Genomic DNA, 19,389 nt, shown 5'->3' with positions numbered 1-19,389 from the left:
CAAGTAAGAACATTCGAATCATTCAGAATATCGAGTTTCATTTACTGTTAGATCACGCCCATGTCGGTCTTCGAAAAATAATGGTCCAATGAATCCTCGGGATGACATTACAGACCATGTGACTTTTGGGCTGTGCAGGTGTCAGATGAAAGTGGTTTCTTTGCTGAAAACGGTATGGTTTAAATCGTAAAAATGACCCAACATTTAATTTTCAAAAGAAAGTCGAATTGGTTAATCAGTTCCTTTCAATGTTTATGCCAATTTAATTTTATTCGGATGCAAACGCAAATCCTTTTTTAACAACTTGTTAAAGTCTCAGCTTTAATGTGCACCGACCGTGAATGACATGCCACAGATTGTCAAACGTGCTCGATATTCTCTTCACTTTTGACGCTCATGAGGCGATCAACAGGCCACATATTTGTTGAGTCACTGACTTTAAATTTCCTCACCATTGTTTAACTAGATTTGCACTTAGGCACTGATTAATGTTGTGCAGGCTGTAATGTACTTGAAATCGACGTCAAACAATTGAATACCCCCCTGAAATAAGGGTCTAAGTACGTAGGGAAATAATGTACCATATACCCTTATTCCTTCGGTTGCGAAAGCCAGCTATAACGGCTGGGGGGGGGGGGGATCATCGTGCTAACCACACGATACCTCCATTCTGGTTGGATGATAGTTCACCTCTGCTTCGGCATGTGAACGTGAGGCCAGCAGTCGTCTGGTCGGTCTGGGCCCTTCAAGGGCTGTAGTGCCACGGATTATTATTATTATTATTATTATTATTATTATTATTATTATTACCGAGCGGGCTAGCGGAGTGGTAGAGGGCTGGCCTTGCATTCGGGAGGTCCGGGGTTCGATCCCAGGGGCCGGCAATCCTAACTGAGGTTTTTCATGGTTTCCTCAGTTATTTCCAGGCAAATGCCGGGATTGTACCTCTTGAAAGTCCGGCCATGGACGGCGATCCTTCCCTTAATCCTTTCATATGTGTGAGTGGATGCTGTGTAATGTCTCAAATGTTTGTGTTGTATCGGAGGTGGCCCTGGCACTGAGCTGATCCCTCGTCCGGGGAGGCTCTCCATGTCCTTGTGTGGTCAAAAAAGTATGTATGTGATCCACAGTTTAATTCCTCTCCCGACAAGTCGCGGCCCTATAAGGCCCGTGTGGAGTAGGTCGTGTAAATGAACCTACAAGGGAGAGGTTAAACTCAGGGAAAGAAAGAATTATTATTATATTATTATTATTATTATTATTATTATTATTATTATTATTATTATTATTATTATTACACCCTTATTCTGTGGGTATTCAATTATAAAGGAATTATTGTTATCGTAAAATATCCTGACACAGAATGCACCTTATTCATCAGTTAATAGTTTGCGTATTATTTTAATAAAAAAATGAAAGCCACCGGCGTAGCTCGGTCGGTTAAGGCGCTTGCCTGTCGATCCGGCTCGGGCGCAGGTTCGATTCCCGCTTGGGCTGATTGCCTGGTTGGGATTTTACCGAGGTTTTCCCCAACCGTAAGGCAAATGTCAGGTAATCTATGGCGAATCCTCGGCCTCATCTCGCCAAATATTATCTCGCTATCACCAATTCCATCGACGCTAAATAACCCCGTAGTTTATACAGCATCGTTAAATAACCAAGTAAAAAAAACAAAAATGCATTCCTTTCTTAGTCACCCTGTATTACGCTGATCCCCAACTAAGCTCATTTCCAATCCACACCAGCTGACTAAGCTAAGGTTCCCTGAGTATGTTCCGAAACAGGCAACTCTATTCGTCTCTAGACCAGCCCTTCCGTGCTTCGCCACCGGGCGATCAGGAAATGCTATGGAATGGAGATCAGACAAAAACGAGAGAAGTCACAGAAAAATCTCAACTGCGATCTTGTTCGCCACATATCTTTGAAAAATTCCAGGCTTGATCGAAAGAGGACAATGGAGGAGCTAAGCCGTGTAATTTATGACCCTGATGATGATTATGTAAGTAATATTGTGCAGAATCTGTGCTAGATGCGCATCATGGAGCAAAACACATCCATCATTACTTGTAGTCATATCGCTTTGAACTGAGCAAATAATTATTTGATATGTTACTTTTGGGCCATCCGGTACATACAACCGTGTTCACAACCGTGAAGTTATATATGATATGGACCAAAAGTCCAGTGAAGCGAAACTGCGGTGACCTTCTGATGATTCCGCAACAAAAACTCAATTGTTGTTGGGTTTAGTTGCGAGACGGGCTGCGAACGCTGCTTTCATTTGTCCTCCGAATGTTGTGAAAAGCATGATGCAATTAGAAATACAAGTACTATAAGTCGTTCATAATAATCCTTGAAACAGTGAAACTAAGATCTCCGAAAAGCCATGGACCTTGTATTAAATTGTTTTTGCACAAATTATTCTTCTTTTCTTTCTACAGCCTAACACCAGCCTTGACCGCGACAACGATGCTCTCTCCATTGTTTTAGTTTTCCATCCTCTTATTCCTACCTCTCTGATATCCGCCTCCACCTCGTCCAACCATCTTAAGGGGTTAGGTACAGCTTACAGCCGTAAAATTTTTGGAAATATTCAACATTGTTTTCCTCCAAAATGAAAATTGGTATGTGTAAAACACTGTCCTTCTGCTATATGAAAAAAATAATTTTACGATTTAAAAAAAATATATATATTTTTTTTCAAAATTTAAAACTGTGGCAGTTCACTGTGCACTGACGAAGCATTTCCCTCATAACTCATAACCTTGTTAACTTTTTCATGTTCGCTCTCTTTCATTTTATTGCTGAAACGCATATTTACGGTATAATGCTCTTTCAACTGCATTCCTTAATAATTTTTTTTTAAATTTTGTGTTAGAAGAAAATATTGATATTTGACCATTTTAAAATGAATTTATTTTTTATCAGACAATCTATCAAAGTTAGAGAAGTGATCTTGCATCATATTGTAGATATGACATGCATAAATACACACAAAAAATTTCATCACAGAATGTTGGATAGTTTTTTAGTTATGTGGGAAACGCTTCATCACTGCACTGTGAAATCAATTTTGAAAAGAAAAATGTAGGTAAATAATTTTTTTTTAATCGTAAAAATATTTTTACGTATATCAGAAGGACAGTGTTTTACGCATAGTAATTTTAATTATTGTACAAAATACAGTAATGGAGGAAAAAAATGTTGAATATTTCCAAAATTTAATGTTGTAAGCTGTACCTAACCCCTTAATGAACGTCGCCCCACTCTTCTAGTAGACCTACCATATGGTTCAGTAAAGGTTAATGTTTTACGTGAATCAGTGTCACCCTTCCTGCATGTCCAACGAATGAATCGTACAAGATTTACAAAAGCCATTCTTTATTGCCGTCCCCAAGGGAAGATATCTTTGGGCCGCCCAAAAAAAAAAAAAAGGTGGACCGAGAATGACTCACTGAAACCATAACAGGCCATTGTCCTTACTTGTTTGGATGATGATGATGATGATGATGATGATGATGATAAAATGTTACATTTCATATTATAATTTTAATTGGTTTTGGAGTCCATAGTAACATGTGTTTGCTGTTAATAGTGTGTGATTAATTCCCGCACTTACATTATTATCTGCCGTAATTAATGAGCCCAAATGTTTAAATTCGTTCACTTTTTCAAACTTGTATCCCCCAACGTCAAGGTATTCCAGTCTTGATGGATTTGTTGATACCGCCATATATTTTGCTTTATTTTTATTTACTCTGAGTCCCATTTGTTGCTCTTCAGCATCCAGTCTGGTAGATATTTCTTTTATGCTCGTAGTTTTCTCTGATCTAGCAATAATGTCTACATCATCAGCGTATGCTAGAACTTGTACCGATTTATGGAATAGAGCATCTTTTCTTTCAATCCCTGAATCTCTAATAACCTTTTCGAATGCAATACTAAACAGCAGACATGCCAGTGCGTCTCCTTACACAAGACCCTTGTGTGTACAGAAAGATTCTGATAGCTCTTCTTGCTTTTTACACTCTACATTTCACTCTATTGAGAGTTGCTTGCTTTTTTTTTCACAATAAGGCCTAAAAAAAAAGAGAATTTATTTAATTTTACATTCAGTTTTTTATATTTTATATATCTGATTTTTTATTTTATTTGGTTTGATGTTCAACTTAATTTTGTATTATTCGGATAGATTTTTTGTTTCTTATCTTTTTATTTAATATAATTTTGTTAGTGAGATATATTAGACTAGAGTAGACTAGATTAAATTAAATTAAATTAGATTATAAAGAGGGATTAATATTGATTGTTACGATACGACCTTCCACGTGACAACTTTTCTGTTTATGACTCTGTTTCCGTTTTGGCTTTACATTTCTAGTATTGGTTCAGAATTCTCATTGCAACGAGGACGAAACATACCATAGGATTAATTTCTTTTGGATAAATGCGGATGCTGGTAATTTTTATCCACTAAATTGAAAAAAAAAAACTCTTTTCAAAGTGTAAGCTACAAATGTCCTTAAAGTCATACCAAACTACCGTCACAAGAGTCTTTCACCTAAGAGATGGAATAACATCTTCCTTTGAAATCATAACAATTTATGGTAATAGAAAGTAGATGATGAAATATGTTTCAGTTTTTCAAAGTGATTTCTGTTTAATTGTCCTCTATTTATTTGCTTGTCTTTAAGAATAAATATTTTTAAAATTATAACGACAGTTTTGTTTTCAGTCTAAATTATCCATAAAACCTGCTACTCAAAGTTAGCCTATAATTTCCAAATTGATAAGGATACTGGTAATAGAAATTTTCTTATAATTATATTATTTTACATAGTCTGTGAATAATATCGCCTTCTGTATCTTACAGCGTGCAATGTTTCAGGAAAATTATTTGTAGGCTTGCCAACTTTCGTAAGTAAAAATGAGAGAAACAAACGTTACTGACAATTTTATTGCACCAATTATTTCCACCTATCAATCCACATATTCAACATTAGCAGTATATGTATATTTTAACAGAACCATCTCATTTCATATGTAAACGAATTACAAAAAAAACTTGCCAAAATGACTACAAAACAAGTTGAAAAACAGTATAAACCCTTAACTATTTGGAAACTAGGAACCATATTATTTATGTAATTACTAACCTAATATGAACTAACCTAACCTAACGTAATCTGAAATAACCCGAACTAACCTAACCTACCTACACAAAAGATTTCAGCCATTCTTCTCGGCAAACACAGAGACGTTCATGTGATTTATCACCAGAGCTATCGGATCTTAACACACGTGAGGTGCCGCGGTATTTTACAAGTCTTTGTTTTTGTCCTGGTTTATATCTATACTTGACGTAGAAGTGGTCGTTTAAATCTTTCTTTTTTCCCCACTTTTCCGCCGAAACCAATGAATGACGCATCAAGTGGAACAAAGTGGACATAATACTGAATGGCGCCAAACTAAAGTCAAACTGCATAAGATGAGCACAGAGAATAGATGATTCAGAAAGTATCGTGTAGGCTGTGATCAAACCTGCCCTAACTTCTGTATTATGATCATTGCACCCGTCACTCTGTTGACACATCAACGAAAATTAAATTTTTGCCTTCATCATGCGTACTAGAGTAATTTGTCCATTTCGTAAGCATGTCTGTATGAGACTCTTCCAATCCAGATTAAATCCAACAATCTGATAGGAACGAAAATCAACTGTAAATGCCTAATCCTCGTATGCCATGAAATCGGGATATTTTGATACGTGTGCAAATTATTTCGGGACGCAGGACGCAATGGTCGAAATCGAGACTGTCCCGGAAAAAAAAACGGGACGGTTGGCAAGCCTAATTATTTGCAGTAGTTGTGTGAGTTGTCTAATGCAGTTGTATCTGTCATATCTGCCAATTGATTTACAGCTTATCGAATATTAATTACTAAGAACGCTAATCAGTCCTTACTTCCGCTGACCATTTTGGCATGATGATGATGATGATGATGATGTCCCTATAATATATATTTTCCACAATGTGTAATATTATTTGCAAAAGTCGTGTGAATTGTTTAATGTGGTTGTATCTGTCATATCGAATATCTGCCATTTGATTTACAGCTTATCGATAATTGATTATAGCTTCTCGAATATCGATTGCTAAGAACGCTAATCATTCGTCACTTCCCCTGCTCTTTTTACGCACTACCTTTATTATATGGTGATGGGTGGCCCCTATAATACTCGTACATCTGTTCCACAATGGGAACTTGCGCAGTTTTATTTTCAATAGTCGTATGAGTTGTCTAATGTAATTGTATCTGTCATTTGCCAATTATTGATTTAACTATACATACTAATAGAAAACTGAGACTGAGTAGGAAATGGACGACGTCCATCTTACATGAAGCAGAACCAATTTGTAGCCGCATTCCGACGATGTGAAAACTGAGCAGCGTGACTCGCATGATGTGATCTATCGAATTGTGAATATTAGATCGCGCCCGGCATTCCGGCCGTTGGACATGAGATGAACAATGGAGAAAGTGATACATTAATTTAACTCGTGCCTTCCTCCATGTCTGATAGCCAAATACTTCTCGTATCCAGCATATGAAAGCGTGACGTTAGAAATTATTTCCATAAAACATAAAGCACGTGTCGCATACCGAAGCAGCTTCGCATATCGTTCCTCATTCTGACAGATTAAGTAACAATAGAGCTAGTTCCTTGTAGAGATTCTTATCGATAATTACACGATAGGAGTGTGTCCAAGACGGAACTGAAACCAGAACTGCAACATATTGTTTAAAATGTTAATGTTACTTTAATGAAAAGTATAAAATAGGCCGACCGCTGTATACACAACGGCGGGCAGATGCAACTAAAGCGTTATCTAGAAGCCACGGATGGATAAATGGTCGTGAATTCGAATCTTGATTAGGACATTAATGCTTCTCGATTATTAAATCAATCTCGTATTGTCTGAGATGGAGACTTGGCGTTGCACTGATTCCATGTTATAGTAGTTTCATCTCTTAACTATATGTTGTAGAACGAGAAAAGCTACGAGAAGTACAAACGTGGGCTTGAAGCAAATTGCCTGCAGACGTATAAAACATTCACAAAGAAACATGATGAATGGATGGATGGACGGGTGGGTGGATTGATTGATTGTGATTGATCGATCGATCGATCGATTGATTGATTGATTTATTTATTTATTATGTCTATCCAATCGTTCCTCTAAGATGACATTTCGAAGTTGGATGTAACGAAAAAGTAACTCAAAAACGTCGTTGTCACTGAGTCGGACAGAGTGGAAACTGCGAAAGCCGTATAGGTATGCAAACGGTTCAAAAGAAGGAGGACAGGGGTACACGACTGTGAAAATTTGGGTCGCTTGCTGCACAGAGAATCGTTTGTTCTAGAATTAAATCTACCCGACAGAAATTGACCTATACGAACTCTGCTATACGTTTCACTGAGAAGACACATTTTAATTAATCGAACTAGCTTCTTGGGAATACCAAATTCAATAAGAATATTATATAAAACTTCTCTTAACCAAGTCATATACGTTTTTTAAATCTATGAATAACTGATGTACTGCGCCCTTATACTCCCATTTTTTTTTCTCTAGTATCTCTTGAATACAAAATATCTTATTAATAGTCGATCTGTTACACCTGAAACCACACTGATGATTCCCAATAATTTAATCTACAGTACATATGGAGTTAATACTCTTAAAAGAATACTTGGTCAAAATTTTATACGACGTCAGCAAAAGTGATATCAACTGTTTTATAAATTCTAACTTTCAGTTTTTTTTAAAGCAGATAAGATGACAAAAGCTTCTCAACCGAATAGTAGCAGGTGATTGTAGCACGTGTAATAACGTATAAACCAAACATAACACGATTCAATACCGTGCAATAAAAGTGAACTTGTCTGTTGGATCCGTTACCAGGACTGGAGACTAGCTCTTGGTAAAGGATCCATTTCCTCATCTTCTTTGATGATGGAGCTAATTTATACATAGCTGTGAAATTCTTAATATTTCTATGATACAATGCGAAAATCCAAAAGTACTCGCACCAGATGGGACATACTTATAGATGTTTTGTCCATTTGCCTTGAGATCTACAGTAACTTATATCAGACCATTCCAAGTGAGCAGCCCCCGTGAAGCCGCGTGTCTGCCCTGGGTTCGAAGGAGCTGTGCCGAGCCCCAGAGAGAGACACAGTGTTGCCAGATTTTAGATCTACCAAAGAGGGACATTCTTTTTCTATCATAATATACAGTACTTACGTTTTGTTTTAAAGAACGAATGGTATGAATATGGGCAGAGTTGACATGTTCATGACTACAAAAAAAATAAAAACGAAATAATAAAATATCCCTTCATATACAGTTGAAGAAACTAATATGAACCTCAAAATTGAAATTTTAATTAAAACAACATATTGTAGATACATGTTTCCAATACAAAATAATATTTATCTGGCTGTAAGTTACATCACGTTTCTCTGGCGTCTTTCTGAAGGGCTTGTGGCAATAATATGTTTTCGGAATATGTATGATAAGACTTTCTTGTGTTAAATTCTAACGTACCTTGTTTATATGCTTCGATCTTTTATGGGTCATCCTCAGAACTGGTCGTTCTTTTTCTTGGCGCCTCTTGTTTTGTTTCCTGTAAGGGTGTGTTCGTGTGGTGTAATGTAGAGTCAAAGAGTGTGTGTGTTCTGAAATTGAGTTGTGTGTTAAGAATTTCGTTGGGTGTGTTTTCGTGTGTCTGTATATTTCATATTGTTCTAGTGTGTTTAGTTTCTGGCTTTTTGGTTGGATATGTAGTATTTCCATGTCTGTGTTGATGTCTCTGTAGGTGTGGTTAGCATTTGTGATGTGTTCTGCATATGTGGAGGTATTTTGTAATTTTGTTATGGCTGTGATGTGTTCTTTGTAACGTGTTTGAAATGATCTGCCTGTCTGTCCTATGTAGAAGTTGTTGCAGTTACGTTTGAGTTTGTATACGCCTGTGTGGTTGTATTTTTTTGTGTTGTTTGTGTGTTGAGATGTTTTTGTAGAGTGTTATTTGTTCTGTATGCGATGTTGTAATTTAATTTCTTGATGATGTTGCAATTTTGTGTGTGTTTTTGTTTTCGTATGTTAGTGTGATGTATTTTTTGTGTTCTTGTGTTTGTGTTGTATTCTTATGTTTTTTGTGATTATGTTTTGTCTTACGTATTATGTTGTCTATTATGTTAGGGTTGTATCCGTTTTCTTGTGCTATGTATTTGATTGTGTTTAGTTCTTCGTTGTAATCCTGTTGGTTCATTGGTATGTTGAGTAGTCTGTGTACCATTGTTCGGAATGCAGCTTGTTTGTGTTGTGTTGGGTGGTTGGATGTGTTGTGTATGTGTGTTGTTGTTGTTGCGGGTTTTCTGTATACTTTGAATGTGTGTTTGTTGTCTACTTTTGTTATTGTGATGTCTAGAAAATTTATGGATTTGTTGTAGCTTTGGGTGTATTTAGGCAGGCAGATCATTTCAAACACGTTTTTAAAGAACACATCACAGCCATAACAATATTACAAAACACCTCCACATATGCAGAACACATCACAAATGCTAACCACACCCACAGAGACATCAACACAGATATGGAAATACTACACATCCAACCAAAAAGCCAGATACTAAACACACTAGAACAATATGAAACATACAGACACAAGAAAACACACCCCAACGAAATTCTCAACACACAACTCAATTTCAGAACATACACACTCTTTGACTCTACATTACACCACACGAACACACCCTCACAGGAAACAAAACAAGAGGCGCCAAGACCAACCAGTTCTGAGGATGACCCATAAAAGGTCGAAACGTGTAAACAAGGTACGTTAGAATTTAACATAAGAAAGTCTTATCATACATATTCCGAAGTGATATGGTATTAAAAGTTGTGTAATCAAGGATGAATAATATGTTACGCCAAATTATAAACTTAACGACTTAATAGTAGTTCTGACTCATAGATTTCCCCAGCTGTTTTTTATTAGGCCTAATTCTAAAGCACAAATTCCAAAAGATGGCACGAGATGTGACAAAATATTTAAATTTCAGTGTTTATTAATTGATAACAATAACATAAAATTTACTGAAACCTGAATTCATATTTATTTTATGACCTACCACATTACTGCTCGAAACCCATAATTTAACATACAGTGCAGTATACATTTTCAGAGCTTTCTACATATTTATTACTGGACTTTAGCATTTTTAATTCTCTTTGTCATGCATTTTGGATTAACGTCTCTGTTTAAATGTTTAGAAATATCATATTCACAACTGAATTAGCTGTTACAAACCTTACACTTGCCAAAATATTCGTAGTTTCCAATATGAAAACCCACTTTGTTAAGAAAATTAAATTTAAATTGGTTGTAATTTTTAAATAGTTAGCCTACTAGGTAACGATGCAATTATAGAAGTGACCTTAATTTTCTAAGTGAGGGACTTTTTGCGTCCCGCCTCGAATTGAAGCGGGACTCGGGACTTTTATATGAAAATCAGGACATGTCCCGCCAAATCGGGACATCTGGCAACCCTGGAGAGACAGCAGGTGAGTGGGAAAGAGACGGAATACCAATCGCTGAGAGGGTTGCACGTGCACAAGGGGTAGAGTGAGCGAGGTGATGTACTGTACATATATGGATGGTACATTTTATGACACATAGGAAGAATTCAAGAATTACACAAATTGGCTATTACAAAATAATACAACAAAATAAAATTGTTCTTTTTTCTGTAGTTAGGAAGACAAATGACATTTCTTTGATTTCTTTCCCTTTCAGCTACATCAGGGAAAATTGTTTGAGCAGAATGAATGCATAACACTGCTTCCAACGCAACATCGAACAAACAGGATCTAGTTTTACTCTTATTCAAGTTCATAACTGAGAATATGTGTTCGCAAAGGTATTTACAGCCAAACATAACAATTGACTTGCATGTCAATGCGTGGATAAGCGGAAACTCTTTTTGTTCCAAATTCTTATAAAACGCAACGAGGCCGCCTGGAATGTTGTAATATCTATCTTTCAAAATTGTGTGACACTGAAGCCTTATCAATTCTCTTTGGAGTTTGACGGAGCCTGGTCAACATTTACAGAAAAGAGCGCCATAATGTTCACAAAGTTTCTAGCAGCGACAGATTATTTGTGGAAAGAGACTAATTGGCTCAAATAACGTCACCAGGAAAGGACACAATATCTCTGAAGTTGAAATCATGCACTCCTTAATAAACATTCCATCCGTAAAAGGCGGGCTACTTTTGGCGATATTTAGGGCAACGATATACAGTAGCTTGCATGGACAGCTCTTTCGGAACTTGGCTCACTCAATGTGCTGCGAAAGAAAGGGAAAATAAATTTTTAATGACATTGTCACTATAAACAAAATACATACATAGTTAAACGGACAGAAAATCCTTTAACAGTTTAAACAAAGTTTTTATAATAATTCCCATACATTGTTGACAACTGTTCAAAATAAACTTACTAAAGTATAACCATTAATTTAATTATTATTGCCTTTAGAGTACTTAATTAGTTGAAATTATATATATATATATATATATATATATATCTCGTCGTAAGAAGACTGCATTTCGACCTTTAGTTTCGTTATTAATGCCTTCCTCTCTTCGCCGATAATATGAGTTTGGGTATCAGAATGTTTAACTACAAAGTGACGCTTAATGTTGTACGTTTTTGCCCTTACATTGATGTGGCATATTAAACATTAAACATTGAACATTGTTGTCGTTAGATTAGACAAGATACAAGCCCTCCCAAGAGGGGTTAAATCCTGAACAGACTGTCGACGCACTTCGCTTCATTCTTATTCCAAACGGTTTAAGTACAAATGAATGACTGATGGAACGCATAACCCAGCAATGCCTGCAGAAGGTCATCGAATAGACGAGAAGAATAATTGATGATCGTATGCATTCGTACACCACCACAGCCGCAACGACAGAAAGGAGTGGGAATCCGCCCTAGGCAGACACAGGGCAGCGTCAAGGCGCCCTAGCCTCAAACGCTATGTTGGAATGGTCAGACTTCTATTATCGAAACGGCTGTGGAGAATATTTGCTCAGAATGTTTCTCTTCCCTGTCAGTCTAATTTCATCGTAGTATCACTTCCTTGTCTCCGAGTGGCGTTTGCATTTAAAAAGGACGCTAAATGTTGGTTTAAAATAAATTATATTTTCCTCATTGACTTTCATATCTTGTGTCTGCGGCGCGTTGATCTTCGTGCCAACGAATGAATATCGGTACAGTATTTGAAAGAGTCAAGGTTAGATTCTCGATTCGTGTAGGATGTAACTTGGTTTCTAATCCGACTACCAATGACTGTAAAAAATGGTGCAGTAACAAGGTAAAGGGTCGTGTTTATGGTGATGAGTTTTTTTTTTTTTCCAATTTCGCATAGAATTTCTAAGAAAAAGTGTTTATATATTTTATGTAATAGTACGTAATTTTTCGAAATAATTTAGCAATTATATTGTTAAAGAAATAGGGTCCATCACAAGAGTTTGCGATAGCCGGCAATGTGCACAATTATTCTATAACTGTTATAGGGTATATAGCATACGCTCTTTAAGACTGATTTCAAGGTATCCAAATACACAAATTATACGGGTGAAACGTAAGTAATGTCATTAATTTCAGGAGGTTATTCTTTGAGATATTTCAAACAAAAAAAGTTAAATACAATTTTGCTCGTTTTTGCTTCCTTTTCGAGACAAAAATTGTTTTTTATATGAAACATTTCATAGCGTGTTTTGGGAAAGCCATTGGTTTAATTTCCAATATGCTTAGTCAATTTAAGAGAGCAGTGTATTATGATAGTAAATGATTGAAAGAATTTTAGTTTTATCTGTTAAATGTGCAGAAATGTGATCCGAACAGATGTAACATTGTAAAATTCCTTTGCAGAACGAAAAGTTACATTTGTTTACATCACATTTCTACACATTTTAAGGACAAAACTAAAATTCTTTCAGTCATTTATTATCCTAATACACTGCTCTCTTAAACTGACTGAGCATATTGGAAATCAAATCAGTGATTTTCACAAAACACGCTATGAGATGTTTCATATGAAAAAGTCTTTATTAAAAAAAAAAAAAAAAGCAAAAAAACGAGCATTTAACTTTTTTGTTTGAAATATCTTAAATTAATGACATTACCATTCACTCTGTATATACACTACTTTACTAAGCTTACCTTAATCAACATTTCTTTAGTGTCTATTCTAAAATATAATTTTATTTTAAAGCCTCTTTCGATTCCAAGTTACCTTTTGTGTTGTGTTTATTGCCCAGTAACAAATATAAATAACATTGTGGAGGAAATTAAACGCAGAATAAATATGGAAAATGCGTATTATTATTCGGTTGAGAAGCTTTTATCATCTAGTCTGCTGTCAAAAAATCTCAAAGTTAGAATTTATAAAACAATTATATCACCGGTTGTTCTTTATGGTTGTGAAACTTGGACTCTCACTTTGAGAGAGGAACAGAGATTAAGGGTGTTTGAGAATAAGGTTCTTAAGAAAATATTTGGGGCTAAAAGGGATGAAGTTACAGGAGAATGGAGAAAGTTACACAACGCAGAACTGCATGCATTGTATTCTTCACCTGACATAATTAGGAATATTAAATCCAGACCTTTGAGATGACAGGGCATGTAGCACGTATGGACGAATCCAGAAATGCATATAGAGTGTTAGTTGGGAGGCCGGAGGGAAAAATACCTTTGAGGAGGCCGAGACGTAGATGGGAGGGTAATACTAAATTGAATTTGAGGGAGGTGGGATACGATGATAGAGACTGGATTAATCTGGCACAGGACAGGGACGGATGGTGGGCTTATGTGAGGGCGGCAATGAACCTCCGGGTTCCTTAAAACCCACTTGTAAGTAAGTTGTGTTTATTGCCTCTTCCACATGTTTTCCATGTTTCTTATCCTTTAAACATTTTTTTTTTTCATAATCTCAACTTCTTCACTCAAATTTTACCATTCAAAATGTACTCATAATATAATTTTATTCTCTGATTGAGGTTCTGGTTGATATGTAGGTCTATATCTATTATCAGGCAGTACATCTCACTTGACAATATGTCAGAAGAAGAACAATTATTTGTATGCATTTGAAGTCTGATTAGTGTATCATGTAGCTAATTGGCGATATATGCAATGGAGGAAAGGAACTGGACACCCTACCCCATTATCTCCTGGCCTAGTTGCCTCATAAGTGGTGCATTTGGTACGAGGCGCATCCAGAAAGTAAGTTTCCCTATTTAAAAAAAAAGAACACACACTTTCAGGAAAACATTTATTGGCAACAGGTACAGCAATGTTTCAGCTATTTTTCAACATAGCCACCATCAGAATTGAGACATTTGTCGTATCGTGGGATCAACTTTTGTATCCGTCTGTCGTAGAACTCTGCCGCTTGTGAATGGAACCAGCGTGTGACAGACGTCTTCAGCTCTTCGTCGTTGCCAAAACGCTCACCGGAGGACAGGAATTTCTTGAGGTGCAAGAAAACGTGAAAATCGCTGGGAGCAAGATCAGGACTGTAGGGTGGATGATCAAACAACTCCCAGCCAAATTCCGTCAAAACAGCTGCTGTGCGCCGAGCCGTATGTGGACGAGCATTGTCATGGAGGAGCACAACACCTGCAGTAAGCATTCCACGCCTCTTGTTTTGAATGGCACGTCGCAATTTTCGCAGTGTTTCACAGTAACGGTCAGCGTTCACTGTTTCACCTCTTGGAAGGAAGTCAATGAGCAGAATGCCCTTCCTGTCCCAGAACACCGTGCACATCACTTTCCGTACCGACAGCGTCTGTTTGAATTTCGTCCTGACCGGAGATCCATTATGCCGCCAATGCATTGACTGCTGCTTGGTTTCCGGGGTGAAGTGCGAAATCCAAGTCTCATCGCCCGTGACGATCCTGTCGAGGAACTCGTCGCCGTCATCGTGATACCGTTGCAGAAATGTCAGTGCTACTCCTAAACGTTGCATTTTGTGTTCGGGTGTCAGGTTTTTCGGCACCCACCTGCACACACTTTTTTAAACAGCAGGTGCTTAGTGACAATCTCATGCAACAAGGATCGCGATATCTGCGAAAAATGGCTGCTCAGCTCCGTAATCGTGAAGCGACGGTTCTCCATGATGCACTGCCGCACCAGCTCAACACCATCATCATTGATGAGGGATGGTCGCTCACTGCGCTCTTCATCATGGACACTTTGACGACCTTCGGAAAACTGTCTACACCAGCGACACACCATCTGCTTACTCATGATGTTCGGCCCATAGACCTGACAGAGCTGCCGATGAATTTCAATTGGCGCAGTGCTTTGTGCATTAAAGAACTTTATCACCGACCGAACCTCGTAGGCGCCGGGAGAAGGAATAAGAGCTTCCATTTCGGACCACTGCTGCCACGCTACTGGCACCAGGAGGGACCTGTCCGGCTGGCATATGATTGATACGGCATAGATCTGTTACACATGCGCAATTGACACGGCTAATTACGTTTACTTTCAAGGGGAAAAAATCGGGAAACTTACTTTCTGAATGCGCCGAGTATCACTTGTGAAGTTCAGACCTGTCTTCGGACAGTTGACTAAACAATAACAATATAATTTTTACTTAAAATTCATTTCACGGAAAAAACGGATACGGCATGTGATCGTTACAATATGCATAACTTTCAATGTCACTTTAAAACATAAAAAAAGCAGTTAGCGAAATTATCTTCAAATCTAAGTAGAGTGAAAATAGTGTTGACAAGTGCCATTAAAACCTTGTTTTTTTTGTTTTGTTTTTTTTTTTTTTGTTTTTTGTTTGTTTTTTTTTTGTTTTTTTTTTTTTTTTTTTTTTTTGAAGAAATCTGTGTTACTGTATTCGAATCTACATCAAGGCGAGAGAAGAGGGTCAGACTAAGGCCGCATAGGATTCTCTAAATTATCTTAGCGTCTCTACTAACAAAAAAGCCTTTCCAGAATAAAATCAGGTTATGTTCTTCTTCTTCCCTTAAAGTATTAGGCCATATGGCCTGTTACGATCTCACAGTTGTATTTTCAATCCAGCACTTCTTTGGACGACCGAGAGATCTCTTCCGTTTGGACGATAGTGGAGCATGACTTTTGGGATTCTATCTCTACGCATGCGATACAGATGATTTATCCAGTTGTTCCGATAATGTTTTACGTGATTAATTACAGGTTCTAGTTGTAATTCTTCCATTACATCTTCATTGCGTTTGTGATCCCATTTCGTAGACTATATCCCACTGTATATCTCATAAATTTCATTTCATTGGCCGTTATTCTGCTTTCGTCTTCCTTCCTCAATGTCCATGCCTCACTGCCTTAACAACGTACAGATCTCGCCAAGGTCTTGTATAGGTGAATTCTAGTATGCCTTCTACTAGGGAAGGTTTCATAATGTTGTTTTATTATTCCCATTGTTTTGGTGTATTTAGAAATTTTCTTTGAAATGTCTACTTCATCGAAAAAAGATAATGTGTATCCGAGATATGTAAAATAATTTACTGTTTATAATATCTTAGAATCTAAATGTATTTTGCTAGGCACAGGGTATTTTTCCGCAGAAGGCCATAATTTTAGTTTTTTCTTTATTGATTTTTATATCATATTTAATTCCAATTTTGTTCAAATTAAAAATTGAACGTTGTAATTCATCTTCTGAGGATGCCACCAGAGCTAAATCGTCTGCAAAAAGTAATGTCTATTGAGTTGTGTATATCCATGAGAGATTATGTTAGCACACAGAAAGACTCCTTGTAACGAAGTAATACTTTTCTCCCCCAATTTTTTTTATCAATGAATTAAAGTTTGCCAAAGGACTTATGCAGGGTTGTTTGTTTGCAGTTTCAGCATGCCTTATCTTCTTGGCCTTATTGCTACACCCCTTGTGCACGACGAGCGCGCAGCAGAGTGAAGGTTTCTTCAACGGCTCGGCCTATGTGCGACTTTTATCCAGCATTTCCATCCATGGCCACACCGGCCTCAGTTTCCGCACGTGTCAGGGCGGCGAACTGTTCTCCCAGACCAAAGACAACAACTCAATCTCGCTGGTGGTGCGCGCGGAGGATCTGCTGTTCTCCGTGACGGTACAAGGCCAGAGGATCGACACTTTGCTCAACGCGCGTCTGGTGGACAACAACTGGCACACGGTCGTGCTCCTCTACCGCCTCGGCAACCTTACGCTCTCTGTTGCAGGACACTCACAGGTAAGCAGAGTCCGCAGATTGTGTGAAATGAATGAGTGAATGGACTGATTCGAATGAATGACTCAAGGAATGTTCGAATGAATGAATCTCCGACTGAGATGATGAATAAATTAGTGAATGAATGAGTAATTGAAAGAATTTCGAATAGTTATGTGTATGACTCGTCCTACGACGTCCCCGTGTTGGCACTGCATCATGCTGACACACGGTCAGGAAGGCCTAAATTGTGAGCGAGCCAAAAACATCCTTCCCTACACCACATCGGTATGAAGGAGGTAAAATAATAAGACAAAGGAAAAGAACTAATGTATGATTTAGTGAAGGAATATCCGAATGAATTTGTAATGTAATACATTAATGAATGAACGATTGGTTGAAGTAGTGGACAAATTACAAGTAACTAAAGAATGTCGGAAAAGGTCAACAAGTGATTGTCCGAGTGAATAAAGGCATTTAATTAGTCATTGAGAAAATATGTTAATTAATGAATGTCCTGATAAGTAATATAGAATTTGAATCAAGGAATGTCAGAATAGGCAAACAGATTGTCCGATTAAGTAATACAATGACTTAACAAATGAGTGAAAGAACGACTGAAGGAATATCCGGATAAGTAAACGGATTAGTTAATAAAATTAATGTGCAATGAATTAGTACAGTGACTACAAATGAGTGAAAGAACGAATGAAGGAATGTCAGAATAAGTGAACGGATTAATTAAGTAAATAATGTGGGCTTAACCCTTTGCAGCATAGTGGTTTTTCAGAAGAACCACCGTTTTCTTTCTTTCTAAATTTTATGGCACAGATATTCCACCAAGGAACCACCTCTTGAGTATACTTAGAGGCGTTATCTATGTTTTGAAATTGTGTGCAGAGTTAAAATAGTGAAAAAAATTGATCGAAGCTTTGTTATGATCTATGAAATGAAAAACATACAAAATTAATTTGTGCTGCAAAGGGTTAAGTAAGACAGTGACTTAACGAATGAGTGAAAGAACGAATGAACGTATGTCTGGACAAGTGAACGGATTAATTAATTAATCTTCGCTTTAGTAATATAATGACTTAACAAATGAGTGAAAGAACGACTGAAGGAATGTCTGGACAAGTGAACGAATTGATTGATTGATTAATGTTCGCTTGAGTAATAGATCTATAATGACTTACCGAATGAGTGAAAGAACGAATGAAGGAATGGCTGGACAAGTGAACGGATTGATTGATTGATTGATTTATTGATGTTCGCTTGAGTAATGGGCCTATAATGACTTAACGAATGAGTGAAAGAACGAATGAAGGAATATCTGGACAAGTGAATTGATTGATTGATTGATTGATTGATTGATTGATTGATTGATTGATTGATGTTCTCTTGAGTAATAGGCCTATAATGACTTACCGAATGAGTGAAAGAATGAATGAAGGAATGTTTGGACAAGTGAACGGATTAATTAATGTCCGATTAAGCAATACAGTTGCTTAACCAATGAATGGAATAATGATTGAATGAATGTCCAAATAAATTAACGAACTAATTAGGCTAATACCCGATTAAGTAATACAGTGACTTAATGCATGATTGAAAGAGCGCATGAAGAATGTCCGAATAAGTGAACGGATTAATGAATTTTCGATTAAGTAATATGTGACTTACCGAGTGACTGAAAGATCGCATGAGGAATGTCCGAATAAGTGAACGGATTAATAAATGTCAGATTAAGTAATACAGTGACTTAACAAATGAGTGAAAGAATAATGAAGGGATGTTCTAATAAGCGAACGGATTAATTAATGTAAATCTAGCTTTCAGATAAAGCTCCCTGTGAAGGAGACTAGAATCATTCCAAGGGACCGGCCCTGGAACAATTTTTCCCTTGAAATTATTCGGATTAATTCATGTCCGGTTAACTAATACAGGGACTTAACGAATGAGTGAAGAACGATTGAGGAATATTCGAATAAATGAACGGGTTAACGAGTTAATGAACGAGTGAGTGAATGAGTGCGTGAGTGAGTAATACAGGACTTAACGAATG

The 19,389-nt window shown here is 37.1% G+C and overlaps 1 protein-coding gene across 5 annotated transcripts in view; it reads left to right on the top strand.

Moving 5' to 3' along the window:
- The window catches only part of crb (cell polarity complex component crumbs), a 390,522-nt gene that overhangs the window by 211,573 nt on the left and 159,560 nt on the right, over positions 1-19,389 (top strand). For 3 of the 5 annotated variants that reach the window (XM_069839831.1, XM_069839828.1, XM_069839827.1), the window contains exons 1-2: positions 14,516-14,768; positions 16,990-17,351. In XM_069839831.1, coding sequence (XP_069695932.1) covers positions 14,543-14,768; positions 16,990-17,351 — 588 coding nt within the window. In that variant the 5' untranslated portion in view covers positions 14,516-14,542. Of the gene's footprint in view, positions 1-14,514; positions 14,769-16,989; positions 17,352-19,389 lie in introns of those variants that run through there. The other 2 variants (XM_069839829.1, XM_069839830.1) reach the window with 2 other exon arrangements.

The sequence above is a fragment of the Periplaneta americana genome, chromosome 11 (assembly GCF_040183065.1).
Source record: "Periplaneta americana isolate PAMFEO1 chromosome 11, P.americana_PAMFEO1_priV1, whole genome shotgun sequence".
NCBI lineage: Eukaryota > Metazoa > Arthropoda > Insecta > Blattodea > Blattidae > Periplaneta > Periplaneta americana.
Note: the sequence above shows the minus strand (reverse complement) of the source record. Positions and strands in the feature narration are given on the sequence as shown.